The 15001-nt window shown below is 43.5% G+C and overlaps 1 protein-coding gene and 1 long non-coding RNA gene across 3 annotated transcripts; both read right to left on the minus strand.

Moving 5' to 3' along the window:
* Window positions 1-133: 133 nt before the first annotated feature.
* Window positions 134-1052, minus strand: LOC139642907 (uncharacterized). Its single transcript, XR_011695054.1, has 3 exons — window positions 858-1052; window positions 553-657; window positions 134-149 (listed from the first exon to the last, which is right to left on the minus strand). It is a non-coding gene; the product is annotated as an uncharacterized lncRNA (long non-coding RNA).
* Window positions 1053-1517: 465 nt separating this feature from the next.
* Window positions 1518-14800, minus strand: epha2a (eph receptor A2 a). Of its 2 annotated transcripts, none has more exons than XM_071517953.1 (17): window positions 14647-14800; window positions 13656-13723; window positions 11527-12166; window positions 7780-7935; window positions 7357-7689; window positions 6547-6674; window positions 6228-6405; window positions 5601-5700; window positions 5319-5371; window positions 5069-5194; window positions 4771-4956; window positions 4589-4650; window positions 4158-4367; window positions 3808-3957; window positions 3311-3504; window positions 2761-2916; window positions 1518-2462 (listed from the first exon to the last, which is right to left on the minus strand). In XM_071517953.1, exons 1-17 carry the CDS (start codon window positions 14720-14722, stop codon window positions 2354-2356), a joined length of 2925 nt encoding a protein of 974 aa, XP_071374054.1. In that variant the 5' UTR covers window positions 14723-14800; the 3' UTR covers window positions 1518-2353. The 2 variants fall into 2 exon arrangements, with proteins under 2 accessions (XP_071374054.1, XP_071374053.1); XM_071517952.1 differs by having other exon boundaries at window positions 5601-5703.
* Between the last annotated feature and the right edge of the window lie 201 nt (window positions 14801-15001).

Below are 15001 nucleotides of genomic sequence, written 5' to 3' on the forward strand. Positions count from 1 at the left end.
GAGAGAGAACAGGGAGATGTTATCCTGCGAGCTCTGACAGTCAGCACCCCGCTGCTCCCCATGGTCGAGCTCACAGACAGGGGATCCACATCCACTGGGAGCTGGCATTTGTGGGCAAATGTATTTGTGACTGTGCCATCTTCTCCCAGCTGGCAAGGACAAAGGGTAAATAAAGTTAAAAAAAGGAATAAGCCGGCAAAAAGTATATCAGAAGGAAAGGTAATGTCTGCTTTTTGGAAAGTTACATCCAAGCTACAATCTGTTTCATTTACAGATAAGTAATCTGTTTGATTCAACCCAGTAAGGTAACTTAATCACTTTCAGTTATTCTACATTCAATTAAATACTGTCATTATCTTAATCAACAATCCTGAGTAACCATTCTTCCAAGTTGTGTACAATAATCTATACATCTTATTTTTAAATAGCCTGAGATATGATTTCTCAGGCACCTCATCCAAAAACAGTCGAACAACCTTTTCTTTCAAAAGCATCTGCATTTTTTCCCAGTAACTAGAACAGATTACAGCTGCTATTTTCTGCTCTGCTCACCTTCTCAGCATGGACCTCTATGAGATTGTTGGAGGATGTGATGATGACGTCCTCTGGAAAAAATTCACTCACATCCACTGTGAACTGGAATATATCTCCAAGGCTCTGGATTGTCCCCGTAGGATAAGCATGGCCTGAAACATTTACACCTCTGTTAACTTATATATGACTGCGTGGCTGTCAATAAAATGCTAATCTACAGATTTGTGAACACTTAATTTATAAAAACTTTACAACCAAGGTTACATATATTCAAAGAACTGAGCGTATCAATAATCCCTCAAGTCTCTCTTTGCTCAGCTGACCTGTAAATTTGTGCTTTCTGCCATTCTGCTGAGGCGGTGATCCTAAATCCTCAGAGAAAATGCCTTTACTTTTCTCCATGCAGGCTTTTTGTCTTGCAGAGAAAGTAGACTTTCACTATCTACTGTATCTACCACTTCTATTATTTATCCAAGAGAAGCCATTCTATTCTTTACGTCTCGGCACCAGTCCTTTCTCTCTTCTCTCTCTGTTAAAAGTGCCACCACATGCAAGTCTTTTATACTGGCAGCATACAGTATGAATCTTAGTCAGTGTGTGTGAGACAGGGTGCGGAAATGCTTCTATGAAAAGGAGTATGCTAAATTTATCAGGTGTGACTTTCCAAGAGCTGCCAGTCTCAACTTATCTTTAAGTCTCATTCAGAAGAACGCCTATAAATATGACAATATTACACAATGAAGTACAAAATACTTTCAAGATGAAACTTGAATTAATATTTATTTTTTTTTTAAAGCAGTGCCGTTTGTCAGTGGAGGCTGCACCCATAGGATTTGTCATGAGAATCACACTATGAGAATAATTAATCAGCAATGAATGACTCTGTAGGGAGTGGAAATTTGGCATGGCGAAGTGACTCAGATATGATGAAGCACAGTTGTGTGTCGGTGTGACATTCCACTCTCGCATGGCAAAGTCACCGAGGTCGATCATCTCCGGCTCGGGGGGCAGACGTCACCGAAAACCACAGTCAGGTCGACCAGTGAATACAAGGAAGTGATCCAGTCACAAGGCAACACTGATTTTTATTAAAACAGGAAAATACAATGGCTTGCAAACATGTGTCAGATCAGTGTTATTTCTCATTTAACAAAAGACATAAATACAAAATAATAAAATAAATATTAAATAATAATGGACAGTTGTAGTAAGACAGGATGTAAACAAACTGTAAAAACGAATGACTTGAGGAAAATGCATTAGTACATGAGCTGTGTGATACACAGACAAACTACCAAACATAAGAGAGTAAGTGATTCATCACCCTGAGAGGAATAATTCAAAAATTATAGTCTTGATCATGAAAAAATTGTAGAAAAATACATAGACGTAAGGGCCCAGAAAACAGAGGCAGAAAAAGTGAGTGCTTGAAGAAGTAGCCCTTAGTCACAGAGAGCCTAAAATATCTCTCGCCTTTAAGACTCCAGTTCAGTCATAAATACAAAAAAAGCAGTCTTACATTGTCTCAGGTTTTGCACTTACTTTTATAAGGCTTTTTATTTACTATATTACATGACTTGCTTAGGTTCAATAGTATAAAACATATTTTTTTTTACATAATGATAAATTATTTCTCTCTGTCTGTTGTCATAAAGTACTTCAGTGTTTTCAGTCTCAGTCCTTTCTGAGTGGCTTGGAGGATCCACTTCAGTCACGCCACATAAAAGCAGTACAGCTTTTCCCACTTGGTCAGTCCTCCTCGTCCATCAGTGAAATGCCATGGTCAGTCAGTGCATTGTGATTTGGTGATCTGCTCAGATCACACCGCAAACACACTGAGCGAACTGGTCTGGTCTTTCAGTCCAAGGATGCTGTAGGCTATCCGTTTCATGTGACCTGGCAACCGTACTCCAATGTTCCTGATGTCCCTGAAAAGAAAAGATAGTGTGATATTAAACTTGATGTTGTGAAATGATTACTGGACTACGTTTTAGACTGTTTTACATAAGGAGACTACAATGGCACTCGAGAGGGTAGGGCAGTGGAGAATGAGAGGAATGATATGGGCAGAGGATGAGTCTAGTATTCCTGCATTCAGAAACACTGGCTAACAAATGTTCATGCTGAGAACTCAATGCTTTCTCTGTGTTACCACAAAATGTGGCAATGTGCCAAATGAATCAGCGCTGGGTGGTATGGCTGCATCTGTGGCATGTGTGCACTTACTCGTGCCTCATGGCGAGCACCTGCTCCATGCTTGTGATTCCGGCGCAGGCGAAGCTGTCTCTGTACTGGCTCATTTTGATGGACTCCAGCCACTCCGGCACTGACCTGAACATGGTGCCGTCACAGCCGCTGGTGCTGGGCAGGCGGATGGACACACTGCGTGGAAAAACATATGTTAAGGTTACTCATTAGTTACGGCTATTTTATGTACATTCTCTCTATTCTTCTTGTCTGTGCTTATAGCCCAGGATCTTTTTTGGCAATGTATAGCCCAGTAAATACATTATTGCATATTTAAACAATGCATAAACTGTAAATATCAAAGATATGCACCAGAGAAGTTCAAGGTAAAGCTTTATTTTTGTTATTTACCCCAGAAGACATCTACTAAACTTTCACTTTCAAACCCCATGTAGCCTCATTTTAGCCTAGACTTGTATAACCATTTAGGCGTCTTTTAAGCGGCTAATTTGTAAAATTGCTCCATGGGTTGGGTGCATGCAATTGGATATGTTTGAACAGGAAGGAACCAGTTTTACTGTCAACATACCGTGGATCAAAGTCAGCAATGGTTTTCAAAGACTCCGGGCTTTGGAGCAGTTTGTCCAAAATGTTGACAATGTCTGAGAAGCGCGGGCGTTTGGAGCGGTCGTGCAGCCAACACTGCAGCATCAGCTGGTTGACGGCGGACGGGCAGTCCATCGGCGCAGGCAGCCTGAAGGCCTCGTTGATAGCCTTCATTACCTGAGGAAGAGGATGGGGCGCAGTTGAGGCAGTGCGTTCAGTCAAATTATATTCACGGTAGTAGTAACACACGAGAGTTTGAACAGGCAGCGGTCTGAAAATGTGCTGTGTTGACATTAGCAGTTTATTAGACAAGGACTGTGGGAACTGCACTGGTCGTCAGGCCCTGGGCAATTTTCCATCAACACCTACCCAGGATAGACTCTCTGTGGTCATACATCAGAGCCCCTGGAGTCACCTAAATATTCAATCCTTCATTTTTACTAGATGAGTAGGAAAGAGGATTTGACAGATGAAACACACCTCGTGGTTGCTCATGTCCCAGTAGGGCCGTTCTCCAAACGCCATGACTTCCCACATGACAATGCCGAAGCTCCACACATCGCTGGCTGAAGTGAATTTCCTGTACGCAATGGCCTCGGGCGCCGTCCAACGAATGGGGATTTTACCTCCCTGACAGAAGAGAAACATTAACAAATCATATTTAATGGATGAAGGGAGTGGAAACGCGAGGCGCTGAAAGAGCAGCAGTTTAGATTGGACACTTGAGAGTGATAATGACATTAACAGCACCACTGGTAACTAGGAAATAATACAGGGTTTGTTTTCTGTTACTATGCCTCAAGGCTCTGAGAAGTGGCTGTTAGACTTACTCTGGTTGTGTAGGTGCCTTCCGGATCATCCTCCAGCACCCGCGACAGGCCGAAATCAGACACTTTACACTCCAGGTTGCTGTTCACCAGAACGTTCCTTGCTGCCAGGTCACGGTGAACGTAGCTCATATCTGACAGGTATTTCATGCCTGCAGCTATTCCGCGCATCATTCCCACTAGCTGGTATGATGGAATCTCCCCATCATGGTCCTGGAAGGGACAGAAATATTAAGTATGACTGTCTCTGCTTTTAGTTAGCGTGTTGGAACTCTAGCAACTGAATAAGTGAAACCTTTATTGCCCCCGATGGGAAAAAGCCCATCATGAAAACATCGATCATAATCAGTCAATGCAATAAAACAGCAGCAAAGGAGCATAGTGAAGCTCGAGTCAAGTGATGCTCCTGTTCACAGCAAAATATGTACACTTACCCTTAGATATATGTCAAGAGCTCCGTTCTCCATGTATTCTGTCACGATCATGGCGTGCTTGACTGAAAACAAGACAAGAAGTGGTACATTTAGTGAAGGAGAAGTGGTGAATTCAGTGTGGGGGGGAGAAGCAGATGATAGAAAAGGGTAGAATGCATTCATGGGTGTTCAGTTTGGCTTACATTTGGTGACGACTCCCTCCAGGCGGATGATGTTCTGGTGCGAGAACTGGCCCATGATGCTGGCCTCGCTCAAGAAGTCCTGCCTCTGCTTCTCTGAGTAGCCCGGCTTCAGAGTCTTGATGGCCACGGCCACCTCCCCTCGGCCTGGGGCCTTCATCTCCCCGCGAAACACTTCCCCAAACTCTCCTGCGTGGCAGACAGAAAGCAAGAGGGGGATTAGAAACGACACCCTGCGATTTCATTAATTAGAAGGTAAATAGACACTTTTAAGAGACATTCAGTTTTTTCTCCTCTTTACCTGCACCGATGACTTTTTGTTTGGTAATGGCATTGGGGTGAATTTCTGTGGCGAACTTCAGGATGGCGATGTTGGGATCCTCGTACATGTGTGGATCAACGTAAGTCTTTAGAGGCTTCAGTTGATCTAAGGAGGGAATGAGATTATTAGGCTGTATATTAGATTGGGCACACTTGTGTAAATTCAGTAAATAATAGTTTGAATGAACTGTTTTATCAGAATATACTGATCTGAGATATTTTTTGCTAACCTGTCGAGAAGTAGGGATCTTCGGGTCCTCTCCTGCCGTGAGAGTTCAGTCTCCTGAGAAGAAAACAAGCATAATCACTATAGGACTTTGCTCAAAGACCAAGGCTGTTTTCAATAGCAGCACTGGCTATTACTGATAAATCCTCCATGAGCTATCATACCAGAACATCCTCAATTTACTCAGGCCTGCGGCACATAATCACACACTTTTTCAGGTTTGTAGACAACATTTATCTAAATGACATGGGCCATGAATGTGGATATGAAGAGTGTCGGTACCAACCGTTTACGCAGCAGCAGGACAACGACCACGATGAGCAGCATGATGGCTCCCCCCACCACAGCTCCCATGACCACCGTGGAGTTGTTCTGGGTCTCAGACTCTACTACAGAAAGAAACAACAGAAAGAGATACACACATCAATAAAAGTATGTGAAACAAAAGCCACTGTTATAGATATAGATATAGTTAAATCTAAGACATTTGAGACAAACACAGATATAAAATTGTTAGGGATGGGATGATATATATTGAAATTCAATATATCGCAATACAAAAATGTGACAATACGTACGTGGGGCAGAAAAATTTATTGCAATATTAGCTACATTTTATTCTGCTGTAGTAATCGCAAATGAGACAACTTGCCATTTTTCACAAGCTCTCCATCCAAATGATATAATTTGAAGTTTGTAATGATTTTTTTTGAATTGCTACAAAGATTTGTGGCTCAGAAATAAACATAAGTCTGCACAGTCATACTTTGTTGTCATTGAACTTTTATGTATTACGTCGTATCGTGGTTGTATCAAATCGTGAACCCCATATCGAATCGTATCGTGAGATTAGCATATCGTCCCATCCCTAAAAACTGTTATATCTTCTTTAAATTTTTAGGGCTCCTGTTACCTAATGATGATGTCTGGAACTCATGCTCCACGCTGTAGCTGCCAGGGTTTCCTTCGGGACTCAGTGCCTGGACCCTGAACATGTAAGTAGTGTCTGGGGAGAGGTCGTTAATCTGGACCGAGCTTTTCTCCAGAACCAGGACTGTGTAGGTGGTGACATCGCGCTCATTGTCATCATCCTGCAAAGAGACGATGGGATATACATTTTTTGTTTATCTTTTACTGTTATTTAACCAAGCAGATCAATGAAGAACCTTTTTATATTTGCAATAACAGCCTCAACTGTGAATGAGGTGACGAGATAAGACATTGTATCTTACTTTTCTGCGGTACATAAGCTCATAGCGGTGGCTGAGGTGGGCGGGAAGTCTGCGGGACAGTGCCCAGGACAGAGACAGACTGGTGGGGCTGCGATCATCCAGACGGATCAGCGTCACCTTGGGGGGATCTGACGGCAGGTGGAGGATGGAAAGCAAAATAATAGTTAGTGACTAATCATAGGTTTTGGAAAGGACATTTGGAAATGAAAGCCTTTGGGATTCAGTGGGCCAACATTAAATTCCTCAAAGTGTCATAAGCCCTTTAACTGTACAACCCCTAAAATATTACATGAAAAGATAGCTAAACATTTATATCACTCTATTAAATAAACCCTCATTATTTAATCATAAACCAAGAGGCACTTGAGCTACCTAATGTCCTGGCATTATCACTAGGATATTAAACCTAACCAGTTATGCTAATGAGTATTTCTATGTCAACTTATTTTTCTTCCCATAGCACATGGGTGGTATTAATATGAACCCTCTATCTTAAAATATGAAGGAGTTGTTTGAAGAAAATCGGTTTTCCTCATTAATATGCCAATTTATACTGCAAGGTGTTCCAAAATCGAATCCAATCATCTACTATAAAGGGGGAACCTGTGGTATAAGTATGAGGTTTCTATCATCTATTGTTTGTGAGTTATTGTGCTCACGGGAATGTGTCTACACACTGAGACAGACAGACAGACAGACAGACAGACAGACAGACAGACAGACGGACAGACGCAATTGATGACATATGTCCCACATGCCATGTACCATGGTGACGGGACATAAAAAAACATTTAATGTGGCCAAGCTAACCTGTAAAGTGGAGAGCGGTGGTGATGGTAGCGCTGGGCTTCTCGCTGCTGTACTGGGACACTCCGCTGTGAGCCTCCACAGTGAAAGTGTAGTTGAGATGAGAATCCAGTTCGCCAACTGTGACGGCAGTGTTCTGCAGGTCTGTAGGACCCGGCTCGAAACGGATCTTCTCGCCGCAGGGGACGCACAGGGCCCCGTCGCAGCGCTCACACACCACGCTGTAGGTGAGGTCACTGCGACCCCCTGTCACCAGCGGAGGGCTCCAGGACAGCTGCAGCCTGCCCTCCGCCGACAGGGTGGTGGAGGCCAGCTCACGAGGGGCGCTGGGTGGCGCTGGGGGAGGAAGTGGATAACACAGCAGTTAGCCCAATCCTCTAAAACCCTCTCTAATGAGCAGAAAGTTGATTTGGACACGGTTCTTACCGGAGCAGGCTGATGTAGGAGGGTCCGAAGAGGAGCGGTAGAATCCTTCCTCGCATGGACAGACGATGGCGCCGGCTGTAGACGCCTTGGTGTTCTCGGGACAAACCTGACACAACTCACTGGATATAGATGGCTTGAAGTAGCCTGGTTTGCACGCTGTGTAAGAGAGAAGGTATTTGTCAGTTGAAGCCTAATACAGGCACAAGTACACACACACAGACACACTCATGCACACACACACACACAGGAAGGAATGACTGATGAAATTGCTAACAATGAAACTGTAATATCACACCCCTATGTTTGACAGGAAACATTTGTTGTGAGTAACCTATAATCACTGTGTCTTTGTGTCCAAAGGAATGAACTGGGATTCCCCTGACGTTCTGCCTCCACTTGCCTGTTTTGCCTGGAGTCCTAGTCTCAGGTCACACTGCAAGTGTCAACCGGATGACAGTAGAGCATTAAATCTATCAGGTAATCAGCCTTTCCCCTGTGAACTCTCAACTCAAATGCCCTGGCAGAAAATCTGTGTGTTTTGGCAAAAGGAAGCAGCACCTTGGACACTGCTGAAGTGTTGAGGACTTTCACTGCACAGTTCAGGACGCAGATAAAGAGCCTTCCATTCCAGGGCATGGAAGGTTAATGAGTGTGTACCAGGACAAGAGCTGTAACTCTGTCTGTGACTGATGTTTCCTTCCTCGCTTCCTTCCTTCATTCCTCCCACCAGTGGCAAATTACAACATGTAAGGATGAATAGTTATGACGGGAGCCCAGGAGGAGGAAAAGCTGCTGGAGACGAGTATGATGTTGACTGTGTTTATGGAGACTGATGCACGCATTTTCTGAGAGGGGTGAGAAAGAGCGCTGTTTACTTGAAAAACATTTAAAGGATGTGTTATTTGAAAAGATCTCCTCTTTCCTTCCCATTCTACTGTCTCCCTAGGGAACAGTCTTTCATCTGGGCCCTGTGCTGGTGGCCGAAAGAAGAGAGGTGAACAAGAGATTGGAGACAGGTCGCGTTACTTCACCACCATGGCAGAAGGACCTTTGCACTACAATTATTGTCACAATTGAAGAGAGGGAGCAAGTTTGAGTTTGAGTAGGAGGGATAAGGATGAATAGATGGATGGATGGGGGATGGTAAAGGTCTCAAGCACCGACAGAAGTTCTCTCTGGGGAGTCACTTGGCGGGTGTGGGGGTGTATAGAGGTCTTTTCGCATAAGAAAAGGGGGCCAGCCTATTTCATCTTGAGCTGGAGCAGCAGGACCTCTGTCACGTACCAAAGAAACTCCAGCCCTATTCATCTATTGTCTCTGGGATTGGACAGAGTGGTGCCATAAATATGTTGCATTAATCATTACAGCTTGCAAATGGTGGCATGTGTGCAATGTATGCAAGAACCAGTGCAATCATTGTTAATGTCATCTTTAGACATGATGAATTCTCATGAAGAGGCAAAACTTTGAAAACTATTTTTTGAATTAGAAATTATTACATTAAATCTAAGTGTTTTTGTGCTTCGCTGTGCACAGGTATTTTGTTAATCTACACAAGGGTGAGACATCTTTTTGAATTTGTTCCAAAATCTTTTACATTCATTCATTCATTTTTGCTCTATTTACGCTCCCATTGAATATGAAACGCATGTGAAAAGGACTTATGTTCCGCACCAGTGCATCTGTTAATTGAATCTGTTTTTTGCTCTTTGTGCCGGTCCATTGTTCTAATGAGTGGGAACATGGATTAGGGAGCTCGTTGCGTGTGTTAACAACCGGATGAAAGAGCAAAGAGAGGCAAAGCAGGGCATGTCATTGGCTAACAGCTGTCCTGTTGGTCTACTAATCCTCTTGACTAAATTACACTCCACACCTAACTAAGCAGCCACGAAACTAACCACCCTCATGCGCCAACTGTCGACTCACTCCCCACCCTCCCGCTCCAAGCAAGGACAACCTGCTTATTTGTGTCAGTCAGCATTCCTCCTCATCTCGCTCAGCTTCTTTTTCCCACAACAGTTGGGTACTTCAGTGGAAACCACATCCAGGCTATGGGCCGCTTAGGATATGACTTACTCTAATAAAAGTTATTTACTGAAGAGTTTCTTTGTAACAACTGAGCAAGGCCGTTAGGATTTCTTGCATTAGAGAGTTGGCTAGAAGGTAAATGGAAACTACAGCATAATAATCATGTTTTTACTTCGCCGACAAAACATGTTTCCTGTATCCCCATAATAAGGTCATCCTCCAGACTTTGGAATCACAGTTTTTCCTGTCATTAATATTTCCTCTCTCCCTCTCGCCAGCTTCCGTTTCAGGTGCGTGGTCAGGAACCACCGAGTCTGGAACATTCCCCAGCTTCGCCTTCCTCCCTGCCGCCCTAACTATCAGCCCCTTTGAAGTGCTTATCCTGAACTCACTTTTACAATCTTAATACAAGAGTCTCTCTTTGAAGTGCGAGTTTCTATTACCTATCGGTGGTTTGGGTGACTGTTCACCTGATCCACTCAGTTATAGAAATGGATTCCAGGAACTGAACAAACTCTTCCAGTCAAGGTGACTAGATCCACTGGGGACCCTGTAGTCATAAACCACAGCCTGACTCAGTCCAATCTCTGATAGGCGTGCCTGCACCGACCCTGTAATCTGTGGTTTCTGTAGCCTTGGCAACTGAGGCATACAAATACTTGTGAGAAGAAGACACACCACTCAGGTACTCTCTGTGGCATATTCACAGGGCCCTTCCTTAGTCAATGAGTACTGTAGGTGACGCGAGGGTGAAAGAATTCCTTTCAAAAATCCCCGCAGCTCAGTGAGCTTACAGTGCCCTTCCTCCCTCCTTCCTAGTCTCTCTTTACCCCCGTCTCTCCTCCCACGTTTCCTCCAGATAGTTCAACACGCCACACCCCGGAATGCCAAAGACAGGCCAACGTCCACACAAACAATAAGAGCAAATATGAACACCGCAGCCATGTCCTTTACTGAACACAGCAGGGTATTTTTTATTGACCTTCCATATGCACTCACAGGTTTTACTCGAGGGCATCACATACTTCAAAGTTCTCACATTCCTTACTTTATACTGAATGTCACTCACATGAACAGACACACCACAAGCATTCGACAAAGTCCCCATAATTTTAAAATTATATGTGTCTCTGCTTTATATATTTGTTTTTAAAGGCTACCTCCCCACAAATGCCAGAATGGTTAACATTTTTACCCTCATGTCCCTTGAAAGCAAGTCTCATATCCATCTTTACATATCACCTCCAGCCATTCTACTTATCCATAAAACTTCAGCCCAGCCCCATTCCTCAGTCCTGAGAGACAGACAGTGGAAAGAATCTATTGGCCAACAGGTTAAGAGATGATGCATTAACGGCAGACCTTTTCACAGCCGTCAAAACTTCCACAATCCTTATGGAGCAACACCATGGTTACCTCTAAAGCCACTGAATCAAAACAAACAAGTTTAGGCCCCTCTCCTGTTTTCTCCCCTTGCCATGCCCAGTCCTACTTTACCTGACCTACTTCATAAGAGATGTGCTGTGTTTTTGTGAGACGCTTGAAAGATTTACAAACAAACCAAGCACAATTAACATTCCTGTGCATTGATTTCTTCTTACACCTTGCCAAAGTGGTGGTTAGGTGTTACATTTTTCTAAATACAGTAACTCCTACAACACAAACAGACACACACACACGTCTCACTGGAGTGCATTGCATACTTCTGACATTGCTTACCTTGGCAGGAGTCCCCAGTGGTTTCGTAGCCGGCACGGCACTGGCACTGGCCCACTGGAACCACCCATTCGCCCTCAGCTGTGCAGTAGATGCGTGGGGTGGCCGGACTAACAGCGTCCTCCACACAGGATCCCTCCACCTCCCTGAGAGCATCAGCCACGGTCTCCGGGAAGGCCGCCAAGCTCTGCACTGTGGATGGGCACGTCTTGTAATACACTCTGACAGAGAGCAGCGCCACACAAGCCCCCATGTCCTGGAAGGCCAGATAAAACCCCTTCCGTGACAGAGGCCCCACAGTCCTCGTCTCCACGTTGGTCTTCAGTGCACCGCGGCCCCTCGTGATCTCATCGGGAGCGATGGTGGCCACTTTGCGGAACTGGCCCTTACGGAAGTTGGTTCCCACATCAGCGTCGGCCTCTGAGATGAAAAGGTTGAAGGTTTCTTTGCAGGCCAGCGAGGCACCATCAAAGGTGTTGCAGTCTCGCACGACAAAGCGCAGCTCTACAGAGACCCGTGTGGTCCCTGGGCGCCGCTGGATGAATGTTGTGCGTAACCAGTTGTCCTGGTCACTAGAGTCTATGTTACATACACTGTAGGTATAGAGAAGGGAGCCATTCACTACCGTCTGGACTATCTCCCACTGCAACACAGATAGAGACAGAAAGAGAGAGGAGAGGGGTTAGTTTAAGGGGTAAGATCACTGTTACTAATACTGTTAATAATGAAAGGAGGAAAAGCAGTTTTTTCAGAGACCAAGTGTCGGGTTCAGAAGCTTTGTTCTTGCCAAGAACCAGTTTTATTGACGAGACAACTCTTTTTCATGCTGAGGGAGAAGCCCATAAACTGCAGAAGTGAGACTGGCACTTTTTCCACACATTAGGATTGTTGGTCTGGACATGTGCTGTGCTCACAACGTGTGTGGTTTTCCACCAACGCACAAGGGTGCGTATGTGTGAGACAGACATAGCTCCGACAAATACTACTGTAGAATACCAACTAACATTTATGGCAGTAAAATGAGCTTTATAAGCCCGGTGCAAAGGCACGGCAGCAAAATTGGCAGCAATTAAGACTTTTTAAGAGAGGGAAGCAATGACGAGTAGAAAGATTAAAAGCCTCCATTAAACATTAAGAAATTTAACACCTCAGAAGGCATTAGTAATTGTAGGTTGAGGGACTGAACCAAGGACCACAGTTACCTTACTTTTAACTGGTGTTAGAAGACGGAGACAGAGAAATTAAGTTACTCATTTCAAAATGAGACACAAAATGATTGATAGCATTAGATTAAAGTAGTACTTTATGGAGCATGGGAGGTCATTTAAGTCTGTGGTTGACAAAAAGACAGAGGTTATACATATTAGATCCTCTTTATTTTATAGATACTGAATATTGAACATCAGGTAACTTTTATCCAAATTGGCTATATTGTATTTAGAAAATAAGTTAAACTACAGTATGTTTGCTGTAGCCAATCAGGAAGAACATACACAGTGTAAGATCCTATAGTCAATAGTACAAATTTAAATACGCTTTGCAAGTGTGAGGGAGTTGAATGAGAAAAAAGCAAACATCTGAAAGACAAGGGGAAATCCTATCCGATACAATGAGAATACTTGTATCTGTAAACCTAACAGTCACCCAGAGAAAAGCAGCCCGAGCTCTGGAAGCAGCCACGTCCTGTTGCTTTTTTTAGCTGGAAAGCCACTGAACTATAGATAGAGGGATGGTTCTCCACACACAACCAGGCTTTCTTTCTTTCTCTTTTGCTCATGTCTTGTGTTCTGTCCAGATCTTCCCTCTGTTATATCTCAGTTCTTAGAGGGATCAGAGAGAAAAATAAGCGATTGCTGGGTTTTGCGGATTAGTGCTGGAATGATAACTGCCTGTTGTGTACTTGTATTCAGAAAGTGCACTCCTACTGTAAATTTTAATGTAGCTTGAACCTTGACATTTTAATGGCATTCATAGTTTCTTTATGATAGGGTAACTTTAACTTATCTTATTTTAATTCCAACAACAAGTAAGCCTGGGCTGCTTTTTTGTTTCTGTTGTCACACACTGAGAAAGACGTCTTCAAGTGTTGAACCTGGAGTGTTTAAAATGCCTCCTGAGGTATAAATACTCACCCCGTCCTCATATGGCCAAGTCAACCAGCCCAACTCTCCTCCTGAAGCTTTCATATCCAGCAATGTTTCTACAGGAAGACAAATCAGTAGATGTAACAAACACATAAGAAACAAATCAACTGTTAAGCATAAAAGAACAGGATTGAATTTACCTTTAGCTATTTAAAGAATGGCAACAGGATATGAATGGCCGGTTATACATGTGTAACAAGCCTACAATTGTCTCACTGAATGTATAGCCTAACATCCTCCTCTGGGATGAGCAGAGGGTTAAATATAGGCTATTTTTGTTTCTGAGGCTATTAAATAATAATAAGATTATGATTATGATTTTACAATTCAATAAAGAGGCAGATCCCCTTCCTGGGTCTCTAGTGCCAACAACTTTATGGGGGGCACATGCCTTGCTTTGACAGTTTAATCAGGCATGTCGGTCTGATTCAAGACTTCATTGACCGTGTCCCCCGCGAGCTCGGGGTACAGCACTAATAACGTCTGAGAAAGGCGTGGGAAGTTAAAGTGCATGACGAGAGACATACATGATCGTTGCACCACATCATAAAGTGAAACACAAGTTTGACACGTTTTGGCATCACACAGGTGTCCTCGGCCCCAGAGCTTACAAAGGCCTGTACTCGAATTCCCTTAAGTAATATCTATCAAAAACATAAGTGAGAGCCTGAGATTATTGAAAATTGATTGAATAATTGAATGATTATTTAGATAAGACAACGCTCCAATTTGAATTAAGAGTGACTTACATCAGATTGTTTTTTTATGTAGCCTACTGACAGAAAAATAAAGATTATGAGGGAATTTAACTAACTTTAACTTAAAATAAGAGGAAAACTACAATGCCACATATAGTATACGCACAGCAGAAGTAAAACACCAATAAATCACATAAAGTGTAGGCTATCACATTCCAGCTTCCTGAGTCGTGTGGGCTATAAAGCTAAACTTCTTACCAATATAACATGAAAGTACTTACGTTCTTTTGACTGGAGGCTGATACATACTTGACTAATAAATAAAAACGAGAACAACGTGACACGAAGGAAATCCATGCTTCTACAACTTTAACAAAACCATCTATGTCCCACAGATTCGCTCGGGTCCGCCGGTCGGTCTCCCTCTCTCCACTCCAGTTGATCTCTGTACTGGATGAGTGAGCACGAGCCGGAGCCCATTGAGAAACAGGTGGCGTCATCCGCCCCGCCCAGCGGCCTTTGGAATGTGGAAGCGTTCCATATTTGGTTCACTGGGGGGGGGCGTGGCCAAGTCTGTCTGACCGCACCTGTTTTATTGATGTGAATGTATTGTAATAAAATGTTATGTTTATTTAT

Source organism: Centroberyx affinis, unplaced genomic scaffold (assembly GCF_046629955.1).
Source record: "Centroberyx affinis isolate AG114_WGS23_722 - 3 ecotype Tasmania unplaced genomic scaffold, CSIRO-AGI_Caff_v1 ptg000543l_1, whole genome shotgun sequence".
In the NCBI taxonomy this organism is placed as follows: Eukaryota; Metazoa; Chordata; class Actinopteri; order Beryciformes; family Berycidae; genus Centroberyx; species Centroberyx affinis.